This window comes from Dendropsophus ebraccatus, chromosome 12 (genome assembly GCF_027789765.1).
Source record: "Dendropsophus ebraccatus isolate aDenEbr1 chromosome 12, aDenEbr1.pat, whole genome shotgun sequence".
Classification (NCBI taxonomy): Eukaryota; Metazoa; Chordata; class Amphibia; order Anura; family Hylidae; genus Dendropsophus; species Dendropsophus ebraccatus.
The window spans coordinates 64,006,600-64,030,507 of NC_091465.1; the positions used below are offsets into that span (position 1 = coordinate 64,006,600).

A 23,908-nucleotide genomic window follows, 5' to 3' on the forward strand; every position below is an offset into this window, starting at 1 on the left:
ATACATGAATAACCATGAGTAATAATTGCATGTGAAACATGTTGGTTTTATCCTGCTACTACTGAGGTGTGTTAATATGGATTTTGCATGATTTTATTGGTTGAAGAAATAAAGCTGAATGAATTTTACTTCATCTTTTAACTGAATTCTTATGAGGCGTGGGGCAAATCAAGGTGAACACATATATTGGCCAAACCAGATAATCTAATGTATAGGCAGGTGTCCTGATTCTTCCCCTAAAGCAGGACCAGCTGGCTATCTAAGATGTACGGCCACCTTAAAGGGAAGGGTCTTTACAGGATTAAAAAAAAACTTTTATTGTAAAAACACCTGTTTATAGGTTGCATATGGTACTGCAGTTTGACCCCACTGAAATGAATGGGGATGAGCTGCAATACTGTACCTAACCTGTCGATGAGAGTGGTGTTGTTTTTAGAAGAAAGCTGACATGTCTATCCAATCCAGGACTGGTCCTTAAAGCCAGTTTCTTCCATTATCACGTCTGCAGAACTGAAGTTGTCAGATATCATTTCTTTCCAAAAAGAGGGTTGAAAAAGGTTCATAGTAGTCAAATAATATTATCTGCATAAGAAACACTCTGCACCTCTTCACATCATCAACATTTTTTATTTATGAGTACAATAAATAAGATATGTGACATTGGGAGCAAATGTAATAACAACCCTTTCACCAAAGTAAATAAAAAATATACAAACTTTATACATGTCTGCAATCCTGCATAATAGTGTCTGTACCAAAAGTGCAGAAAAAAATACAAAAAAATAAACAGCCAATTGGAACATACATTTTAGTGGTGGAAAAGGAAAGTGGTCCAATAAAATATAAAGCAATCCAGTGCCTAGGTGAAAATACCCATTTTTAATCCTTGGAATTATAAAGACATAAGTGCTGACACATTTCAAACACCTCACATAGTCATAGCTATAAAGTGTGAGGCACCCGAAACGCGTAAGTGCTATTGTCTTCCTGATTGCAAGTGGATTCTAAATAACGACTGCAATAAAGTTTCATCTTGTTTTTTACCTAAGCAGTGGATTGCCATATATTTTACTGCATAGCTGCACTTGGTCAGAGTGAGGTCTGTGCATTATGGGCTTCCAAGGACTCGGTAGGTGAGCAGACAACATGGTGACAGTCAGTGAGACATCTGTTTCTCTTTCCAACTACATATACCCTACAGGGGGATCCTACACTCTTCTACAAGGAATTGAGAACAAAAAGAGATTTTGCAACATGTCTGAAAATGTCTTTGCGCTCTCTAAAACCCCACCCTTGAGAACAGGGTTTTACTATTTTTGCATCAAAATTGCAGTGTGGCGCAACTGTGTCACAGGACTTGTGTTACCATTTACTCCTAAAGTAGATGGCTGCAAGAGTCGCACACAACTTTGCATAAGTTACTCCATAAAAACGTATGTTTTTGGATTTCTTGGATTTTGAAAAATAAAAAATGAACATATCACAAAAACATGTAAATATATACAATGGTCTGCTCCTAATTTCCATTTGTTTTTTATTACAAACGCTCAGACGGTGGCCATTTAGTGACCAGGGACAAAAATAAGATAACGTGACCAAAAACTACAAAATATCCCGAGACAGGAGACACAAACGACCTCATGTCTTACAAGGTGACCATTTTGTGGCTGTGATTCATTCCAGAAAATGGCTGCTTTTAGGTATCTCTCTACATTTAAAATGCATATTCTTGCATCTTGCATTTTGGCAACAGGTTACACAATATGCATACTGCCAACAGTCCTGACCGGACCAGACCAAAAAAAGGCACTAGGTTTGAGCAAACATTTCTGTTGGTTTTCAGACACACTTCAGAGAGGCTTTAGGGTAAATTCACACGGGCGGATCCGCCGGGAGTCTCACACACAAAATCTGCAGCTAATCCGCAATACACGTGTTAATAAGAATAATAATACGTGTATTGTGGATTAGCTGCAGATTTCGTGCGTGAGACTCCCAACAGATCCGCCTGTGTGATTGCCCTAAGGATGCGTTTACACATACAGGATCTGCAGCAGATCTGCAGCAGATTTGATGGCGGAGATTTGAAGTTGCAGATTCAATGCAAAGTAACTCTGGGCCATCAAATCTGCTGCGGATCTGCTGCAGATCCTGTACGTGTGAACACACCCTAAAGGGGTTGACCGTCCAGGATCCCTTTTTGCAGAAAGTCCAGGAAGGGAATGGGTGAAAAAAATAACATTCAAGTATTTCCCCTGCTGCTAGCTGTATTTCGCTGCTTCAGTCCCTGATGTGTGGCCATTTCCGGGTTCTAGGATGTGACATAGCAGACCTGCACAGCTGCTCCCTGGCTGTAGCTGTGTCCCCCCCTCTGCCACTGAATGGCTGAGCGAGCCGGCTACATCAAGTCCCATAACCCAGAAGCGGCTGAACACTGGGAACCGTAGCAGCTGATTATTTGTGGCAGCGCGGGGGTCAGGGTGATAAGGGTATGTTATTTTTTTCCCCACCCCTTCCCCATGAATTCTGCAAAAAGGGGTCCTGGACGGATAATCTCTTTATGGGTAGCTACACACGTACAGGCTTCGCAGCAGATTTTATGGTGTGGATAAACAGCAGATTTAACTAAATAACTGAACACAGCATCAAATCTGCTGCGGATCCTGTACATGCACCCTAAATGTCTCAATTTTGGCTTTTTAAATGTTGGCAAATATAATTACGTTACATTTTTAATGTCACAAACAAATGGTGGCCAGCAGACATGATAGGCCTCAGCATTAACAAGGTCCTTGCTATAAAAAAAAACAACCAGAATCTAGGTTTTATTTTTTCCAGCAAATTATAGAACAGGAACTTTGAATTTACAGTAATATGGAACAAATTGTAAATTGTTCAAATCAGCTGTTGATTTATATTTCTTTTAGACATTTTATTTCCCCGGAGAGTAGACGGCACTTCTTAAAAGACCCTTCTTAAAAAATCCCTATTCACAGCCGGTTCGTATGATTTGGATTCAGTCCAGATTACTGCAAACTTCTGATTGGTTGCTATGGGCAACAAGGTCACCCCCAGGTTCAATGTGAACTGTCCAACTTTATTTATAAATGTCCTTTAGCAGCAAAACTAAATTAAAACATTGCACAATATGGACATTTCTGTAATTCCTGGCATGCTACATTATATTATTCATTTCCAACAATGACAGGCCTCCTACTAACACATACATAATCTTTGTAACCAGCAAAAGCTTCAGTTCTAACAATACACAATCCAAAACCATCAATATATTTCAGGAAGGAGTTCTGTTTATTCACACACCATAGAAGATGATGGCTGTGGGGTCGTATGAGGTATAATAAACTGCACACCATTCACATTGGTTGCGGCTTGTTCCAGGCATCATGTAGCACAAATAGTGGTTTAGTTACAGACACCTGGCGCCTTAAGTATCACAACTGTCTCTATATATAAATCCCTTTGTTACCCAAAGCAACCAGTTCCATGACCACCTTTCATATTTCTTTTGTAATTTGAGAAAGTTGGTCTAACTGGTTGCCATAGTCAACAAGGCGACTTATTCTAGACAGTCCTAATACATGGCTGGGAAACCTGGACTTAGTTTCACAATGTCTTGAGCATCTCCTCCAAAAAAAGTCTCCTTCCTTATGTCTTTGGTGATTTTCCAATGGCTCTTGGCCATCTTCCAGGAGATCCAATGCAATCACATCCCACAACACGGTCAGAGCTGCCATTTTGTACCTCCGGTTTTGAGGGATCTGAAAGTGTTTGTTTTGACCATAAAATATCCGTCTGTAGCCGTCATATGCTTTAACCTGAGCTCTGAAGTCATGGGAAATAATGTACAAAAAAGCAGTGTTCCCTATGTTTTGTTGTGAATGTAGGCTCTCTGGATAAATGTATATAGTATACCATTCCTTATGCTTAATGTATATACATATATAGATGTCCGGTAGGCCTGAGAGGCCTTTAGTATTATTATCTTACATCCATGATAGGTCAAATAAAAGTTCACAGGAGCAGATGGATGAATGGACGTTTATACATATAACAGTGGTCACCAGGGATTGCCCCATAAAACATCCCATAGTCTGGTCATATGCCTCACACAAAACAGTTCTTTCTTTTCCCTCTGTGGCGTCAGTCATATTTCTCTCACAAGTTCCTTCTTTTTATCACAAGTCTGTGCTACACATGCTTATCTTCCCCTTTTCCTTTTGCACAAGTCCTTTGAGTTCTCAGTACCGCGAGTTCTCCTCAGCTGCCGTGACCATTACATCCATCCATATCCTCATGGCCTCTGGGGTCGGTGCCACCATACAAAACAGACGCTCAAAGGTCTTCAAACAGAATGTCAGCTTGGGGTGTGGGCTCTGGAGGAGTAAAGAGTGAATTAGTATATGTTGAATCACACAGATAGTTAAACAAGGCAATGTCTGACAACTGTAGGGCGGATAGAGAAGTCCTTCCATTCCCTGTGTTTGGAGATTAATTGGTGACTATGGTTGGTATAAGGCTCCACTTCGGCACTGCATGTAACCATTTTGGTACTGCTATAGTGGGGACATTCTGGTTGTCTATCTATGGAGGGGATGCCTGACTGACACATGCTTACTGGACAGTACAGTGAGGGACCCTGGGCTGGAACATTTGACTGGCTATCTATAAAAGGATGCTATAAAAAGTTTTCCATGGTTGGGTTCCGCAAAGGTTTAAGTTAAAAAAAAATATTATTCTTATTATTAAATATCAGAATCTTAATAGAGGCTCCAGCACAGATCTGAAGGAAACCTTACCGTAAGGACTATATTATCTAACATATAATAATTTCCCATCTACATTACTTACCTTAAAAGCACTGCGTAAGTGGTCATAGTAAACCTCTTCTATTGCCTGGAAGTAGATCACCCCCTTCAGCTTCTGCTCCTCTTTGTCTGCAGAACATCATTACACACATATTATACACACATGTATACATCACATAGATCCATTATATTAAACTGTGGCGCCATCTATCGAGAAGGAAATAAGATGACACATACCTGCATAGTAGGCCAGTCTTCTCTTCTGCCTGTCAAACACAAACCAGCGCTTCTTCCACGTCTTTATCCGGCCGCCCATCTTTACCAGGTAACCTTTGCAGCACATGGCACTGACCCGTACATGAGGACAGGTCTCTACGCTGTGTCCCGATGCTTCCAGATACGATCTGAGGTCAAGAGGCGGCTGCAGAGAAGATGGAGATAGCTCTGTAACCTGTGTATAAGCCTGTGTAAGATTCCTGCTGCCCTGCTTGTATATAGCTGCATCAGTGACATCTATAATGTCCTTTATATGTGCCTGAGCTTGAACCTTCACCTATTTCCTTAGGCTAGGGCTACACATTTATGCGTCACGCTTCAGCAAATCGCTTCTAAATCACACAACCAAAGTATCTGTCATTTGACTACGAAAAATGGCAGAATTATGAGCTCAGCTCTGGATGTGATTGGCATATGAAACATATTGCATCTACAATAATTAAGGCAAAACCTAATAAATCTGCAATGTTACTCATCAATTTATACAGACTAAAAGTGAGTGTGTGGACTTACCGGCTCGGCTGTCGTCTCAGGTACGGCCACGTGCACTATGGGGGGGTTGGAGACAGATGCTTCTTCCTTCACGTGGTTTTGCTCTGCTTCTAGACGTTTCGTCATTTCTTTAGCTGCTCTCTTCTCCTCCTGGGATGAAGCAAAGGCGAAAAGACTGTCAATGTGGTCACAAAGTAGGCAAGATTCTGCAGCGCCTCTGCTTGGTTTTGCAAGGCAAAGCTCCTTAAACCGGGGAAAGGTGTGAACCCCTCAGAAGAACCGCGCAAGGACATGAGCAGAGCCCAGGTGTCAGCACCGACACAGGCGATGCATTGTGAAACACTGAAGCGTATGAAGTCACGCTTGGCCTCCGCTTATTACTCAAACAATCACTTTATGTGTGAACTCCACCCTATAAAAACAATGGCTGCTCCAAGAGAGATAATAAACGGTATTATTCTCATAAATTCTGGGTTCAGCAATGTGGTTTTCTTGTCTCAGACATATTCTTTGCTGTGTGCTATAATATCCATCGACCTAGTTTCTGTTTGCTGTCACTACATGCAGATGTAGCAGAGCAGAGTCAGTACTTTATCACAAAGCGCTTCTTTTTGGGAGCAGATTCGTTCCCTTTAGCACATTAGGTGGTTGTACAGTTCAGGGTTTGGCCAACATGTATACAGCCAGCTATAGGGACAATTATTATAGATTAACCCCTTAATAGCCAGAAGCTGGAAAACTTGGTGGCATTCTCCCCTGTCCCAACATTTTGCCAAAGGTCATTCTTTCCTGAATTTTAAGGGGGCGATGGACAATGATATCATGTGACCCTCCACCACCATATAGTTGTAAAATCAATTATTTCATTTATTCCCTTTATAATTCAATATGTCACTACTCCAGGACATCAGATACTTCTTATCTCAATGGCAGACTGCCCTAGTGCGTCACCCAGATTTCACAGATCCCTGACTGACATCAGCATAGTTATATAGTAATATACCTCTCCCCCATCACAGTTCTGGGCAATGTTAGAGTTTGGGAAAGCTGGGTGACAGCTCCTTGGTCACTGAATTTGGTTGTCATCCAACTTTTGAATAGAAGTAATGGATACAATGTATGACAATCTGACAGTCGAGGATGACTCTAGGAGTTTTAGCTGCAGATCTTTTTTATTTTTTACAAGAAACGCTCTTTAAATGCTGAGCCTCTTATTTGCTGTGTTTGCAAAGGCGCAGAGCAAACATGAAAAACTTGTTTGTCAACTCGGGTTAGGACACAACTCGCTGGGGAGCAGCACAGACAGGCTGCTCCATTGAAGTTACAATGAGAGAGTATAAGGAATAAGTTCTGTATAACCTATATAGTATTAGGTGAGACACATATACACACATACACAGGTCGATCATACTAAGAGCCCAGGCACATACACACCAGACAGTAGCAGAGAGTCCATACCTGTGTCCTGTGCAACCTCTCTGCCTGTCGTCGGACTCACAAAGGAAAAAGCTTGTTGCTAGGGCTCGCCTCCAAAAAGCAGAAGCACTAGTATGACAGTCATGTGACAGCGAGGTCAGACGGCTGCACTAAAGCTCAGCCCTGCACACAGCTCAATGGATGGGGCTGGCTGACGGTGGAGAACACAATGAGGCTGGAAGGGATTTAATAAAGGGAAGCTCCACTTCTGGCAGATGTTTGCTTAACCCCTTGTGGACTCTATCAATTTTGGCCTTGTATACCAAACGCGAGAGAAATTTAATCCATTAGATGGATAGATGTTAGGAAGGATAGATAGATGAATTGATAGATAGATAGATAGATAGATAGATAGATAGATAGATAGATAGATAGATAGGACATGGATAGATAGATAGATAGATAGATAGATAGATAGATAGATAGATAGATAGGACAATGGCACTGACAATGGCTGTTGTTCGGTGCGGCCATGCAAAGTCATGATCCGACATCTAATGAGTATGAAGATGATCCATTAGATGGATAGATATTAGGAAGGATAGATAGATGAATAGATAGATAGATAGATAGATAGATAGATAGATAGATAGGAGATAGATAGATAGATAGATAGATAGATAGATAGATAGATAGATAGATAGGACATGGATAGATAGATAGATAGATAGATAGATAGATAGGACATGGATAGATAGATAGATAGATAGATAGATAGATAGATAGATAGATAGATAGGAGATAGATAGATAGATAGATAGATAGATAGATAGATAGATAGGAGATAGATAGATAGATAGATAATAGATAGATAGATAGATAGATAGATAGGACAATGGCACTGACAATGGCTGTTGTTCGGTGCGGCCATGCAAAGTCATGATCCGACATCTAATGAGTATGAAGATGATTCATTAGATGGATAGATATTAGGAAGGATAGATAGATGAATAGATAGATAGATAGATAGATAGATAGATGAATAGATAGAATAGATAGTCCCCTGGCTCGGGGATCCCCAAAAGTATGTAAAGATGTTCCGCAGCACACCAGCATACGTGTGAAAGGTGATTTATTCCAAAAAATACAGAGAAGTACAAAAGAGGCAAAGGTGGATGTGTCTCGCATGGAATAGGATCATCAGATCATGGAAACCATCAGTAAGTTGTTACCAACAAAGCCCAAAGACAGATATTTCTGCTGAGAAATATATGATGTCTATGGCCAGCTGTATTGCAGGGACAGAGAGCAAATCCAACACATTGCTGCCCCCTTCAGTCACTGCAGTGTAAGTGATCAACTAATAGTCCCTGCCCCCTTTACTAACATGTCTGAAACTAGAAATGAGCGAATCTACAGTAGGAACGAAGCAAAGCGCTTCATTCTTATCTGGAATCCACTCAAAGCAGTGGGCTTTGAAGTCTTTTTCGCTCTGTGCCCAGATCCTGCTCCGCTCTGTCCCCAGTTTCCCAGGACTGGATCCATCTTTTCCCAGGAGCAAAGCAAACGGAGCAAAGCAGACTTTAAAGCCCACAGCATGATGAGCAGAATGCAGATAGGAGAGAAGCACTTTACTTTTTTTCCTACTGGAGATTCGCTCATTTCTACCTGAAACAATTACCACCTGTCACCTATCACCTGGAATAATAGGTGCATCTATAGATGGTGCTGACGCACAAGGGGACACATGATAGAGCAATATGTACTGACCCACACTCATGTGTATCTAGTAAAGGTCATTACTCACCCTGGCCTTTAGGAGGCGCTCTTTTTCTGCCATGGCCTCAAGTAACTGACGCTCCATCTCTGCTATTTTAGGTATGGGTCTATGGAGAAGGAAGAAGCAATGTAATTTAAGTAAAGAATATGTGATGATAAGGATAAGGACAGACCATAAGAAGTCAGTATACAAGGATTACCTGTATGTCACAGGAAGCCGGGGAGTGCTGCTCTGCAGTCTTCCCCCACAAGATCTTCTTTCTTCTCCCTGTAGATTTCGATTCCTTGCAATCTGAAGATTTGGGCTTATGGCTAAGGCGATCTTACCGCCAGAACTGCTGGAAGATACGGCAAGATGCAGAGCCAGGCCGGCGCTCTCCAGACATGCTACAGGATGATGAGAGACAGTCAGTTATCAATTTATGACTAATTAAAAATCTCCTAAGATTTTGTGTATGCAGCTTCTTTGCAGACCTGTGTGTCTCCATGGTAACAGACCACAAACAAACCCTGTGTAGTCTGATCCTGGCATCATGTGTTAATGTTTTGTACCTTCCTCCTCTTATACTGACTGTAGATAAAAAAAGGGAGTAAAGCAACACTATACGGCAGGATGACACTACATGGGGGGGACACAAAGGTCTACATAAGAGCTGCACACATTAACCGGTAGGTGACTACTTGTTTCCAGGAGAAACAATGATCTGATGGTAAATATCCAATATGTCAGATCCGATTGATCCTCCCACAGACATGGTAATTATGATAATTTAACATTATCATTAACATTAGGCAACAAAACTAACAAACCTCAACACAATGAACTTCTTACCAGCTTTCTAATATAATCTGCATTTCAGTGCGTCACAATTTTCAAGACATCTGCTATCTGTCAGTAAATGGTACAGTTCTTGTTCACATTTTCTAATACATCTCACAGCAGAGAGTTTGTTACAACTGTATTCAGTTTGGACAATGCTCAGTGAGTAATACAGCCTGCACTTTGCAATTTATTGAAATCCAAATTTTTGTGGGACTTGTTTTGGGTAAATTGTGTTTAGTAGCAGGGACACCAGTTCCTGCAAGTGTCAAGATGTATACCTAACATTCACTAGGCCTGGTGCAAATGCTTGGTCAGGCATCTCTGTTCATACTCACCAGTACACTAGCTGGTTGCTTACACCTGGCCCAGCAATGTTTTTTACTTAAAGAGTACCTGTCTTGTCCTATGTAACGTCTATGTCCCTAACACCCACCAAATACGATTTCTCCGTAAGCTCCTACTGAAGCTCTCGCGGCTACCCCCTTCCATACTCATACTCGGGGGAGACTTTAATATGATATTCTCTGAACAGATGGATCGCTTCTCCCTGACACACCCACGAACCCCTCCTTCTTCCGCTAACATGGCTAGGGAATTTCGCAAATTAATGCGACAATACTCCTTATATGACCTATGGCGGATCAATCACCCCAGGGACAAGTCTTATTCTTTTTACTCGTCCCCGCACAGGACTTTCACAAGAATAGACTACTTCTTCAGTAATATTATGGGACTTCAGCATATGTCAGATGCGTCTATGGGCATTATCTCCTGGTCAGACCATGCCCCCATCCTATTAGTCCTTAAAGATACTGTCCCTGGGGTGAGGTCCTGTCATTGGCGCATCAATGAGTCGCTTCTTAAAACCCCCCACCTAAGAGACTCCCTTTTTGCCTCTCTGACGGCTTACTTTACAGAGAATCTGGGCTCTTTTGAGTCCCCGGTGGTTTTGTGGGAGGCCCATGACGCAGTTATGAGGGGGTATCGTATTTCTCTTTGCTCCAAGCTAAAGAAGGACAGGAACCATATGATGGAGAAGTTCTCTGCCCAGTTGCGACAGCGAGAAGCTGATTTACTAACCGCTCCTTCACCACCCTTACTTAGGAAGGTCATAGGCCTTCGGGCGAAAGTGAAGAACTTGGCTTTGCACAACGTTGAGAAGCTGCTTCTCTATACCAGACAAAAATATTACGAAAGAGGGAACAAAGCCCATACATTGTTAGCCAAGCAGCTTCGCGATCGCACTGAGCAGCAGACTCCTCACGCACTCAGAGATAGAGACGGTACTATGCTTCATGATCCCTCAGCCATAGCTGAAAAGTTCCGGGATTACTCTGCCCGCCTCTACCATTTGCCTACCACATTACCGGAGGACACCGCAGAGCGCTTGGAGCTCTTTGACGAGTTCCTGGCGGATTGCCACCTCCCCAGATTGCCACCGGAAGCCCAGAAAGCTCTAAACGCAGAGGTGTCTGCGGAGGAGCTGGGAGACATAATGAAAGACCTACCCACCGGTAAATCCCCCGGACCCGATGGTCTCACGTACCTATACTACCGTACTTTTGCACCACTCCTAACTCCTCACTTACTAAATCTCTTTAACGTGTTTCTGGCCGGGACTCCCCTTCCAGCATCTCTGACACACGCCCACATATCCCTAATCCCCAAACCAGGTAAAGACCCAGCGGACTGCGGTAGCTACCGCCCAATCGCCCTCCTGAATGCTGACCTCAAACTGTTCACTAAGGTTCTTGCCACCCGCCTGTCGACATGGCTCCCACAGCTCATTGATAAAGACCAAGTTGGGTTTGTTCCGTGTTGACAGGGGGGTGAAAACACCAGAAGAGTTGTCAATCTGATAGATGCGGTCAATAAGGAAGATGGATCGGCCTTACTGTTAGGCCTTGACGCAGAAAAGGCCTTCAACCGCCTGAGTTGGCCATTCATGACACGGGTCTTGGAAACGTTTGGGGTACGTGGAGCATTTCTAAGAGCGGTCGGCGGCCTGTACTCCTCCCCCACAGCCTCTATAAAATTCCCCCATGCTATGTCGGGGACGATCGCTATTCATAATGGCACCCATCAGGGGTGCCCGCTTTCACCACTAATTTTTGTGATGTGCATCGAGCCACTGGTGGCTGCCATTAGGAACCACCCGGACATTCATGGGGTGCAAATCCGCGGGAAAGACTATAAGCTATCCCTCTTTGCGGACAATGTATTACTTACCTTGACTCATATTTCCCTCCCCAACCTTCACACCCTCCTGACTCATTTTGGCTGCCTTTCCGGGTATAAGGTAAATGCATCTAAAATGGAAGCCCTACCGATTAATATCCCCAATCCGTTGTTAACCACCCTGAAGAGAAATTTTACCTATAACTCAAGAAGCACCTCACTCAAATACCTGGGGGTCCAAATTACAAATTCTTACTCCTCTCTATATACCCACAATTTTCCAAAACTATTCACGGAGATCCGGACCCTACTGGATAAATGGAACTCACTACCCATTTCTCTACTAGGGAGAGTAGCGGCAGTTAAAATGACTATCTTACCTAAAATCCTGTACTATTTTGAGACCCTCCCAGTCCAAGTCCCTATGAGTGCATTGAAAGCGATCCAAACCTCCATCCTGCGTTTCGTGTGGGCCCATAGACGTCACAGGATAGCTAAAAATATTTTGCAAGCTCCCAAATCTCTGGGAGGACTGGCCCTCCCTGACTTGGTTTGTTATTACTGGGCGGCGCATCTCCGCCACATCCCAGCCTGGTCGGCGCCTCTGGCCTACATGAAATGGATGCTGTTTGAGAAATTATGGATAGCTCCTGCTCACCCCAACTCCTTCTTGTGGTCTACTTCAGACACACCCCTCCAAGGACCAGCCTTAGGCCCTATGATTCACAGAAGACAAATCTGGCGTACATGTATCAAAAAATACCCCTTAGTTTCCAAATGCTCCCCGATGACCTCCTTTCTCTTTCATCCAGGTCTCCCGGATAGCCTGACGAGTAGTATGTCTAGAGTTTGGCACGCTAACAAGCTGTTTCGATTTGCAGACATTGTTAACCCTAGAGACCGGACCCTCTTGCCCTACTCGTCTTTAGCTGCAGAGTATGACCTACCTCCCTCAGCGCAGTATCAATATCTGCAGATAAAGCACTTTATGCTTACCCTTTTCTCTTCTACTACGGTTTCTCTTCCCACAGACTTCGAGAGGTTGTGTAAAGCGGGTGTGTCCACCAAGGGCCTTATATCTGATATATACTGTATTCTGAATAGCCCTCCCCCTGACGAGGAAGTGCGATACCCCTACATGTAGCGCTGGGAGACACTATTTGGTAGGCAGCTCACCCAGTCTGTATGGCATATGATTTGGGATAGGGCTGCTAAGACCTCCATATGCACTACTTATAAAGAAAATCAATACAAGCTGATGTTGTTGTGGTATCACACACCCAAATTCCTCCACGCCATGAATCCTATACTACCTAATGTCTGCTGGAGATGTCAGGGGGGTGTGGGTTCTCTTCAACACATTTACTGGTCTTGCCCCCTAATTGCCCCTTACTGGGCGATGGTGAAGAGTCTGATCAGGGAAGTAGCGGGCATTGAGATCGCACTGGACCCTGTTTTCTACCTCTTCAATGTTGAAATTGGGGCGCAAGACCACAAAACTGTTGCTTCATATCCTCACAGCGGCACGCTGTCTAGTAGCCTGGTTCTGGAGAAAGACGGTCTCCCCCACACAAAACGACCTATATGCTCGCATTCTTGATGTGAGAAACATGGAACAGTAAACAGCAATGCTTAACAATAGATTGGACCTCCTCAAGCAAGTCTGGAACCTGTGGGATGTGTTCTGGGCTGAAAGGGAGTCCACTAATGTCAGGCCTCATCGTACTACTTGTCCCCCAAACGATAGTGCAACCTCTCTGTAGCCTTTCCTCTCGTGTCCTGTGTTCTGTCTCCCCTCCCCCGCCAGTCTGTCTGGTTCTTTGTGGTTTATCTTTTTCTTTTCTTTTTTTTTTTCCTCTTTTTCTGGTCTTGTGTTAGAAGTGACATAGGCAACAATGTCATCTCTTTATCCATTTGATTATAGGTTCTGGTCTTACTACTTTACTGTGTTGTTCGAGTTTGCACATTGGCGAGTACCTGTCTTACAGAGACATGCCAAAAGTTTTGATTGGTGCGCATATGAGTGTTCAGACCCGTACTGATCGGGAGAACGAGCCAGGAGAAGACTGCGCTAAGCACAGTTCTCTCCTAGCTCTGTGTCATGTGACAAGGTGGGCTCATAATGTAAATCTATGAAGCCTGAGTCTTTTTTCTCACACAGAGTGGGGGGTGGACGTGCCTCAGCGTGGTCTTCTCCCGGCTCGTTCTCTTAATCGGTATGAGTTTGAACACTCAAACCCAGATCTATCAAAACTTTTAATATGTCTCTATGACATGTCAAAAGGTGGTTATAACGACAGGTACACTTTAATCAGAATCAGTCATCATATTTAATTCAAATCTGTTGGCTACTTGAATGAATCAAATATGAGTGATTTTTTTTTTTCCAATAACAGACCATCAGCTATGAGACGTATCTGGCTCGGTGTTCTGGCTCTTATATTGAAATCACTGTTCATATTAACTCACAGCAAGCAGAGATCCTAAAAACATCAAAGAGCTAACAAAAAGATGTTAACACCTAGTAAAACTTTTCACTATAAAATGATTGAAGGATACCTATCTGACATGTCATAGAGCCAGACATTTTGATCAGTGGGGGTCCAAGTGCTTTGGCTCCCACCAATCAATAAAGCAAAGTGGCAAAAAAGCTGTTTCTTCTCAGTTTTCTTGAGAAATCTGTGAGTGTGATAGACTTTCTATAAGTCTATGCACTACTTCCAAGGTATAGCTAAGAAAACATGAAGAGACGCAGTGTTCCGCAACAGATAACTGGACCTCCACAAATACAGATAAAAACAATTTTGCCACATTAGTAAGACAGACTTTAAGGTCACTTACTGTTGCCGTGGAGAGAAACTGGCCGGTCAGATTGCCGGACAAATGGTGCATTTCCTCTTCTCCTGGGCAGGCTGGAGGTTCTCTGGAGCCCCTAGTGGACAATTTACGCAAAGGTCAATATTTTCTTTTCATTTTTTTATTCTGATTACAAAATTAGTTAAAGTGACTGTACCACCAGGCCCAGGCTGAAGCACTGGAGGCGGGCTGACCCACCCTTAGTGGGAGGAAACCCCAGCCCCTCTATGATAGGGTTCAATTGTATCTAATGGAGTCACGTCATGGAGGGGCTGGAGTTTCTTCCCACTAAGGGTGGGTTGGCCCGCCTCCAGTGCTTCACCCTGGGCCTGGTGGTACAGTCACTTAAAAGTATTTGTTCAGGAATAGAAAGTCAAGGCTTTTTGCCAAAAATAGCACCAAGCCTGTACATGGGTGGTTTAACGTATTGCAGAACAATCCCATTCACTTCAGTAAGAATGAGCTGCGATACCAGATACAACCATGCACAGGTGTGGCGCTGCTTTTTGAGAGCTCACAGTCTGCTATTTTAATATCAGACACTGGAATAACCGTTTATTTTCTGTCTGACCCACAAATCAGATTGTAAATCACCAGGTAATAGAATGCAATAATAAATGTGTGTATGGGGGGGTGAAATATTGCTAAAAGCACTAAAATAATAGATGAACAGATAATAGTTTTCCTATAGTATTTTATAGACTGGTGAATCTGCAAGTTGATAAATCTGGTGATACTGCTGATGATTTGCTAATCTGATTCCAAATAAAAAAAGAGGGTATAAATCACCATTCAAATCAATAGGCAGAATCACACTGAATATATTGAAGGAGTTTACAAGCGAGAGCAAGGAGATGACAGAAGAGATTAAAAAAACTTAAAATCAAAATAAAATTGTAATTTTCCCATCTGCCTGCAGGGGGCAGTGGTGTGCTTTGATGTAGTTTCCCATAATCGCCAAACAATGGATAATTGTGTCACCGATTGAATGTTTTCCAGTAAATTTCCATGTCAAACCAAAAACCAGTTAGATTATTTGTGATTGGGGGAGGACACAAGTAGAAAACAGAAACACGAACACAGCCCTCGGTGTGTACTCACTTTTAATTTGTGCATGGGTTCATGCTTTGAAGTGAGCTCCACTATTTTGGAGTCCTACTTAAAACAAGAGAACTGTCTCAAAAGTGTAAGAGAACAAGTGCAAAAGTTCAATGAGAGATAAAAGGAGGCAGAGGTGGTGGTGGGGGTAGATGGGACAAGGTGTCTGGGGACCAAGAGAGGGTAGAATGGGGGTGGGGTAGAGGGGAATGACCTGATATCTCTCTAGCAAATCTCACAGGGTGAGGGACAGCTGAAGGGTCAGACTGACCATTCAGTATTTGACCATTAGACCCTTGCAATAAAAAATGTGAAAGTAATAATTTTTTCTTTAATGCAAGTCAAGGTCATTGTGAATTATTCGAGGCCCATGACTTTTTCACAATTGAAGGGGCACAGATCTTACACTGGCTTTCTAAAAAAAAAAAGTCTGGAAACATAAAACAAAAAACTCTAAATCTGCCTGCCGTTTAACAGATCCGTTTTTAAAAGGTTAGTTTTAACATACAGAACATACAGTGGTCCACCTCATTCTGTATACGCTGAAAGAAAAACAGTTTGGATCCATTTTTCTTTATAATGTAATTCAATGGAAACCTGATTCTAACGGATGGCATACAATTGCATCTGTTTTTCCGTCAGTTTTTGCATCCGTCAAAATGAATAGGTTATACAGACAGCGGTGTGAACATTATCGTTAAGTCGTTCTAAGCGATAATCGTGCGGTTGAATAGCAGTTAACGATTAACGACCAAACGAGAAATCGTTGATGGTTTAATAAGACCTGGACCTATTTTTATCGTTCCATGTTAATAGGTGAACGATTTCAGGTCTTTCGCAATAGCGTTGTTTGGATCGTTTATTGTTAACAATAATGTGAACGATAATCGTCCCGTAAGGGGACAGCAACAGAAGCGGAGGAGAGTGAGCCCTCATAGGCGTAGAGATCCGACGTGGAATTCTGCCGCTTTTGCTCAGTGTGAGGATAGGAGGAAAAAAAAAAGAGAGGTAGGGCTAAAGAGAGGGGAAGGGGAAGATGCAATATTATAGTGAAGGGAGGATGAGAAGGTAGAAAACTGGGAAAAAGAGAATTGATAGTGAACAGAATGACATGTGACATAACAGTCATAAGGATGTTACTCACTTTTTTAGGATAACCTTCTGTCCCGTCTTGTTGGTCGGAGCTTTTTTCATTCAATGCATTAAGAGCGAGCAAGCGATCCTTCTCCTGAAACATAGTAATTCTGTAAGGTTACAGATTCTTCATTCATAAAATTCATAATCAAGTATCCATTAAAATATTCAGAATTATTACACTGGGAATCCCTTGATCCTTGAGCATAGAGTGGTAACAAAGAGTGTCATTCACCCTGGAGGACCCAACATGTCCATGCATTACATGGCCAGTACAGTGATTTCAACCATGCAATACTTCTTTTCTCCTTACCAATTTAAGTTTTATTCAACAAAAAAATTTTTTTAAACAGTTTCCTAATTAGAGGCATTATATAAACTGTATCAACAATTTTAGCAGGTATATTCAAACTGTTTGGTATAATATGATACAGAAAGGCAAGCATTTTTATCTCAGATTAAGGCTATGTTCACATTATGTATGTGTGCGGCTATATTTTTTATGCGGCTGTAAATGTGCGGATTAAACTACGGCCGTGGGAAAAAATAGACATGAGGCTGAAAACATACGGTCATTTACTTGGAAATCTGGTTCAACTAAAAATAACAAATAAAATCTTTAGAAAGTGATGCAAACACCTCTGGATGCATCTGGGAAAGCAGGGAACACAGTTTACAGGAATCGCTATTACCGGGGTTTGCGATCCTCTGCAGTAATGCCGATGCCTCTCATGGTTAATATATTGAATTAATAAAACATATTTTTGTTGTAATAAAGTCCATTTCATTGTTCAATAATTGAATTTAAACGATTCCATCATTTTGCAATTAAATATACTGTTAAAATAAATATATATATAAATAAATGTATATTTATATATTTATTTATTTATTGACAGTATATTTAATTGCACAATGATGGATTCGTTTAAATTAAATTATTGAACAACGAAACTGATTTTATTTCAACGAAAATGTGTTTTATTAATTAAATATTAATTAGTACAGGAAGCTCCAGTAAGCCGTTAATTCATATTGCCGGCAATAGAGCATTCTATACTAATCATCACTTTACTTTAATTAAAACATCAAATGTTTCTTCTAATTATGTTATCACAATAGCATTATTAGAAGAAACATTTAGAATTATATGTGCGCTCAGCTGATTGGCTGATTGGCTCAGCGCACATATAAAGAGCCGGTCCGCAGTACAGTGACTTCATTGTGCTGCGGACCAGCGAAGAGACAACATCGGGGTAAGTATAGAGCTCTCCCCACCCCCTCCCCAGCACTGCACCCCTCCCAGCAAGGAAGGGGGGTCACTTAACCCCTTCCTTGCTGGGATGGGTGCAGTCTGACATCAGTCTGGCCCCCAAGGGGTTAAGGGGGATGCAATACATCCTCCCTTAAACCCTTGGGGGCCAGACTGTAAGCAGCGATCTGTAAAGATGCTGCATACTGTAAGGAGCACAACACCGCTCACAATGATGGGTGTTGTGCTCCTGTTTGTGTATTTTTTGTGTGTTTCTCCCTTTTTGTTTTTCAGATATCGGTATCCTGGGGATTACGTCGGATTCCATGGACTACGTCGATGAACAGCGGTTGTTTGTTATTTTTTTTTAATAAAATGGTCAATGAGGGGTGTGGGGGTGTTTTTATTTGAATAAAAAAATTTTTTAACTTGTGTCTTGTCTTTATTTCTTTACTTTATAGACTTAGTAGTGGAAGCCGTCTAATAGACGGAATCCATTACTAAGTTGGGGCCTAGTGTTAGCCGGTATAAAATGGCTAACACTAACCCCCCATTATTATCCCAGTACCCAATGCCACCAGGGGTACTGGGAAGAGCCGGGTGCCAGTGGTCCCGGAGCGTCAAAATTGGCGCTCCTGGACCGGGCGGCGGCAGGCTGGTAAGATTTAGGCTGGGGAGGGCCTAAACCAATGGCTCTTCCCACCCTGGTGTTACCAGGCTGCTGTCGTTTGGTTTTTAACCCGGCTGGTTATAAAAATAGGGGGGACCCTATGCGTTTTTTTTTTTAAATAAATAAATAATTTAAAAAAAAACGCATAGGGTCCTCCCTATTTTTATAACCAGCCGGGTTAAAAACCAAACGACAGCAGCCTGGTAACACCAGGGTGGGAAGAGCCATTGGTTTAGGCCCTCCCTAGCCTAAATCTTACCAGCCTGCTGCCGCCCGGTCCAGGAGTGCCAATTTTGACGCTCCGGGACCACTGGCACCCGGCTCTTCCCAGTACTGGGGTAATAATGGGGGGTTAGTGTTAGCCATTGTATACCGGCTAACACTAGGCCCCAACTTAGTAATGGATTCCGTCTATTAGACGGCTTCCACTACTAAGTCTATAAAGTAAAGAAATAAAAACAAGACACAAGTTAAAAAAAATTTTTATTCAAATAAAAACACCCCCACACCCCTCATTGACCATTTTATTAAAAAAAAACAACAAACAACCGCTGGTCATCGACGTAGTCCACAGGATACCGATATCTGAAAAACAAAAAGGAAGAAACACACAAAAAACACACAAACAGGAGCACAACACCCATCATTGTGAGCGGTGTTGTGCTCCTTACAGTATGCAGCATCTTTACAGATCGCTGCTTACAGTCTGGCCCCCAAGGGGTTAAGGGAGGATGTATTGCATCCCCCTTAACCCCTTGGGGGCCAGACTGATGTCAGACTGCACCCATCCCAGCAAGGAAGGGGTTAAGTGACCCCCCTTCCTTGCTGGGAGGGGTGCAGTGCTGGAGAGGGGGTGGGGAGAGCTCTATACTTACCTCGATGTTGTCTCTTCGCTGGTCCGCAGCACAATGAAGTCACTGTGCTACGGACCCGCTAATTATATGTGCGCTCAGCCGATCAGCCAATCAGCTGAGCGCACATATAATTCTAAATGTTTCTTCTAATAATGCTATTGTAATAATATAATTAGAAGAAACATTTGATGTTTTAATTAAAGTAAAGTGATGATTAGTACAGAAATCTCTATTGCCGGAAATATGAATTAACGGCTTACTGGAGCTTCCTGTACTAATTAATATTTAATTAATAAAACACATTTTCGTTGAAATAAAATCAGTTTCGTTGTTCAATAATTTAATTGTAACGAATCCATCATTGTGCAATTAAATATACTGTCAAAAAATAAATATATATAAATATACATTTATTTATATATATATTTATTTTAACAGTATATTTAATTGCACAATGATGGATTCGTTAGAATTAAATTATTGAACAACGAAAGGGACTTTATTACAAAGAAAATGTGTTTTATTAATTTAATATATTAACTATTATTACTATCGGCTTTCATTGCCGGCTATTTTTGAAGTACTCCGTACGGACCACCTGTCAATCCACGGCCGCATTTCTAGCCGCAAACAATGGTCTTGTTCATTTTTTACGGGTCCGTTTACGATAGGACCGTAGATTCATACATAGTGTGCACTGTGCAGCCGTATATCGTATACTTTCCAGCGTACGCATGAACCACCAAAAATACCGCCGCACAATTACAGCCGCACAGTTACATAGTCTGAACCTAGCCTAAATCTTATATGTAACGACATCAAGTTAGTGTTTTAATAAAATAAAAATAATAATAAAATATAAAGAAAAGAAAAAGATATACAATATGTGTGCAGCAAATAAGTACTAATATCGCTAAATACTCAAAGACTTATAAAGCAAACCGTAGAAAATTAACTATATCTTACCATTATAATAAAACCAAATTTTTTCTAGCATCACGGAATTATTCCCCTTAAATATGTACAAGGATGTTTTTGTTAAGAATGAACTTACATAAACAAATAATTCTTTATGATAGGGTAGTAGTATAGTTATTTTCTCTCCAGGTGATCCACTTTGACCAATGACTTATGAAAATTAAGTTTTTATCATTATCTTCAGCTATTAGTTCTTCTAGTCTAAAATAACGGTACACTTCTTCTGCCCAATCTTTCAAAGAAGGAACCTGAATTGTTTTCCATCTTCTAGCGATAACTGCTTTTGCAGCTGTTAACCAAAAACCAATTGGTGAATTTTTGAAAGCATTATACGAAAATGGGATCATTAATAAAAGGACTTGTTGAGTATTAGAAATGTGAATCTCTGAAATCTGATTAATCATATCTACTAAGTCCGTCCAGAACTTTTGAATCATTGGACAACTCCACCAGATATGTTGCATAGTGCCCTTCTCTTTGTTGCATCTCCAGCAAAGGTCATTGCTATTAGGATACATTGATTTACTTCTTTTCTCCTGTGGTGTCACTGTAGGACAGTTAAATACTTACTGCCAGCATCCTGTGCAGAGTACTGAGGATCACTAATGGTCCCAGCAGAAGGACACCATGGAAGACCGCCAGTCTTAAATAAAGCCCCACCCCCAACTGACCCATCGATGCACGCCTTTTAGTGAATCTGGCCAGACCTGGGCCTGCCGTACAACCGGTGCAGAAATCTACACCTGCATCTTAGCAGGTGTAGATTTCTGTCATGATTTACACCTTCGAGCATGGTAAATCAGGCGCGGGAGGAGCCACACCTCCTCTTCGCCTTGCCACACCCCCGCCCATCCATGGAGCTATAGGGGGATACAGCAGGCATATGACAGAGAAAGGGGGCAAATCTGCTTCATAAATGTCACCCTATATGATCAGCTGATTTTCTTGGGACCCTTTTAACTGAAAGGAACTGTCAAGTAGACAAGCCCTTTAAGATGCATTTAAACTGGACTACTTTACCATTATCATTCACATCTACTATTACGTTGTATTCACTGGGCACAACTTTCCATCTATATTTATAGTAGGGTGTGAATTTTGTACATACATATAATTATATCCATCCTATTATAACGTGTTGAGGACTTCCCTGACCCAGAATATAGAAATAATAATACAGAACCCAACAGTTCATGGATATGAGCAACAGTTCTGTGGATCCATTGAAATACTGCTGATGTCGGGGCCTCCTAATGATCTGTAGGGGAGGAAACACTATGTCTGTAACAGGGGGCTTAGTCATATGTCAGTGGATGGGGGACAGAATTTTAGACAAGAAGTTTGGTATAAATTCCATCAGTTTGCTAGCACGTATCGCTGACAGCTCAGAGTAGGGTATGAGGCTGACAGCACTGCATGGCATGGGTGTGACGCACCGACTCGCTGAGCTGGCTCTAAGCCATATTCCCATTCCTTCATTGTTTGTTGGATTAAGGTGAAATGGGATCACTGAATCCTAACACGTCTAATGAAACGTTTCAAATCCGTGTACGCGTCCATTCCTTAAGGCAGAAGACCATGGAAGCCCACCTATCAAGAGGCTCCAAGAAGACGGGAAGGGAAGGGGGGGGGGGACTAATACCAGCATTGTCTCTTATATAGGGCAATAATTAGTTTCTGTGGATTATAGGTTTTGTTGGCGGGGTCTCTTTACTGATTTTGCATAGGGGCCCAGGCGCTTCATGTTACACTTATGAGGGACTTTTGTATACTCTAATATACCAAGCTTGTGAATACCTGCACCTTTTTAACTCCTACAGCAACATATGGCGGTATAAGCATCATGCATTATTTCTCTAGAACCATTCTTCAGCTGGGACACTCCACAATTCCTCATGTTTTTGCTACCCTTTGCTAGGTGCAAGACATCAATGTCACATCCCAGAAAACTGGAAAGGACAATAAGCTCAACACTTATGTCACCCTAGATGATCAAGTGCCATCACCTACTCCTCAGGTATAAGACCTATGTGTTATACGTCATCTATATACCTTATTGAGTGACTGGAAGACTCTTGTGTTCTCCTCGCTGATTCTCAGCCTCTCTGTCTGCGCTTGTTCTTCTGCGTTCCGTACCTGCTCCTCCAAGCGTAGTACTTTATCCTGTAAGATAAGTAGTTGAGTCAAGTTTCCCTGTAAAACACTTTAGAGCTATTTCTGCAGACATGCAAAGCAAATACAAATACAATGTGACTGTGCGCAGGATATTTATCCAGGCTCATTAGCATGCCCAAATATATCAGGGTCAATAGAATCCAGGCCAGTCCAGAGCATTGACATGTCGCTTACAGCCACTGCCAGTTCCAAGACGTTCTCACCTTTCTTTTGTTCAGCTCATTCTGCTTCTGGGATAGACTCTGGGAGATCTGTCTGTACGAGGCTTCTCTCTCCTCTTCCCGGCTGCTCTCCTTCTCCAATTGCTGGAACTCCAAGTCTTCAAAAGACTTGACTGCACTCTCCATCATCTCTGTCATCTAGTATACAAAAGTACATCTATAAACCCGCCCATACAATAACATCCTCTGCAGGAAAACTAAACAGCTCCATCCCACACAGATCCATCACCCATAATAGAACAGAATATTGATGAGCATGGCTCCTACACAAAGCCTTATTTATCTTTCAAGTTTTCTAATGTCTCTAAACAATTGTCCATCCCTTGAAATGCTGAATCCCCCAGCAGTAGGATTCAGTCGGTGGTACAACCTGTTAGCAAGTGTTCCATTTCCCTGCAGCACCTCTGCAGGTTGAATATAGTATTACAGTTCTGTCTGAAATAAACAGGGTGTCTGTGAAATAAGTGAATGCACTGGGATCTAATTTTCATGGTCATTCTGCCAGATTAGGGGCCTGAATTGGGGACCACTATCCTGTGAGTTACAGTGGGTCTCCTTGGCATCCTCTACTCACCTCCTGAATCTGCTTCCTTAGCTGCTCATGTAAGCTTTCTGGCTGGTTATCCAGCTGTGCTTGACACTCAGATATCATCTGCTCCAGTTCTCTAACTTTCTTCTTTTCATTCTGTAATTGCAACTTATCCTGTGGGTACAAGATTGAGAATGAAACCTCGACAATAGGAATGGTGATATAACCCACTGGGCAATATGACCACCATGTACCTGGACTATTATTCTGGCAATATGTAGCACAATCTAGCTACTGTATATACCATTAGTCTTGCTTACAGCTATTTCCCCCGACTCCCCCATACTTGGC

At 42.1% G+C, this 23,908-nt stretch overlaps 1 protein-coding gene across 2 annotated transcripts in view; it reads right to left on the minus strand.

Moving 5' to 3' along the window:
* Positions 1–3,288: 3,288 nt before the first annotated feature.
* Positions 3,289–23,908, minus strand: part of PHLDB3 (pleckstrin homology like domain family B member 3) — a 52,441-nt gene continuing 31,821 nt past the window's right edge. The window contains exons 5-16 of one of the 2 annotated variants that reach the window (XM_069947763.1): positions 23,603–23,731; positions 23,011–23,166; positions 22,685–22,795; positions 16,889–16,972; positions 15,748–15,801; positions 14,632–14,722; positions 8,990–9,176; positions 8,818–8,896; positions 5,616–5,744; positions 5,064–5,247; positions 4,870–4,955; positions 3,289–4,394 (exon numbers count right to left, since the gene is read on the minus strand). In XM_069947763.1, coding sequence (XP_069803864.1) covers positions 4,260–4,394; positions 4,870–4,955; positions 5,064–5,247; positions 5,616–5,744; positions 8,818–8,896; positions 8,990–9,176; positions 14,632–14,722; positions 15,748–15,801; positions 16,889–16,972; positions 22,685–22,795; positions 23,011–23,166; positions 23,603–23,731 — 1,425 coding nt within the window. In that variant the 3' untranslated portion in view covers positions 3,289–4,259. The remainder of the gene's footprint in view (positions 4,395–4,869; positions 4,956–5,063; positions 5,248–5,615; positions 5,745–8,817; positions 8,897–8,989; positions 9,177–14,631; positions 14,723–15,747; positions 15,802–16,888; positions 16,973–22,684; positions 22,796–23,010; positions 23,167–23,602; positions 23,732–23,908) is intronic. The other variant, XM_069947764.1, reaches the window with a different exon arrangement.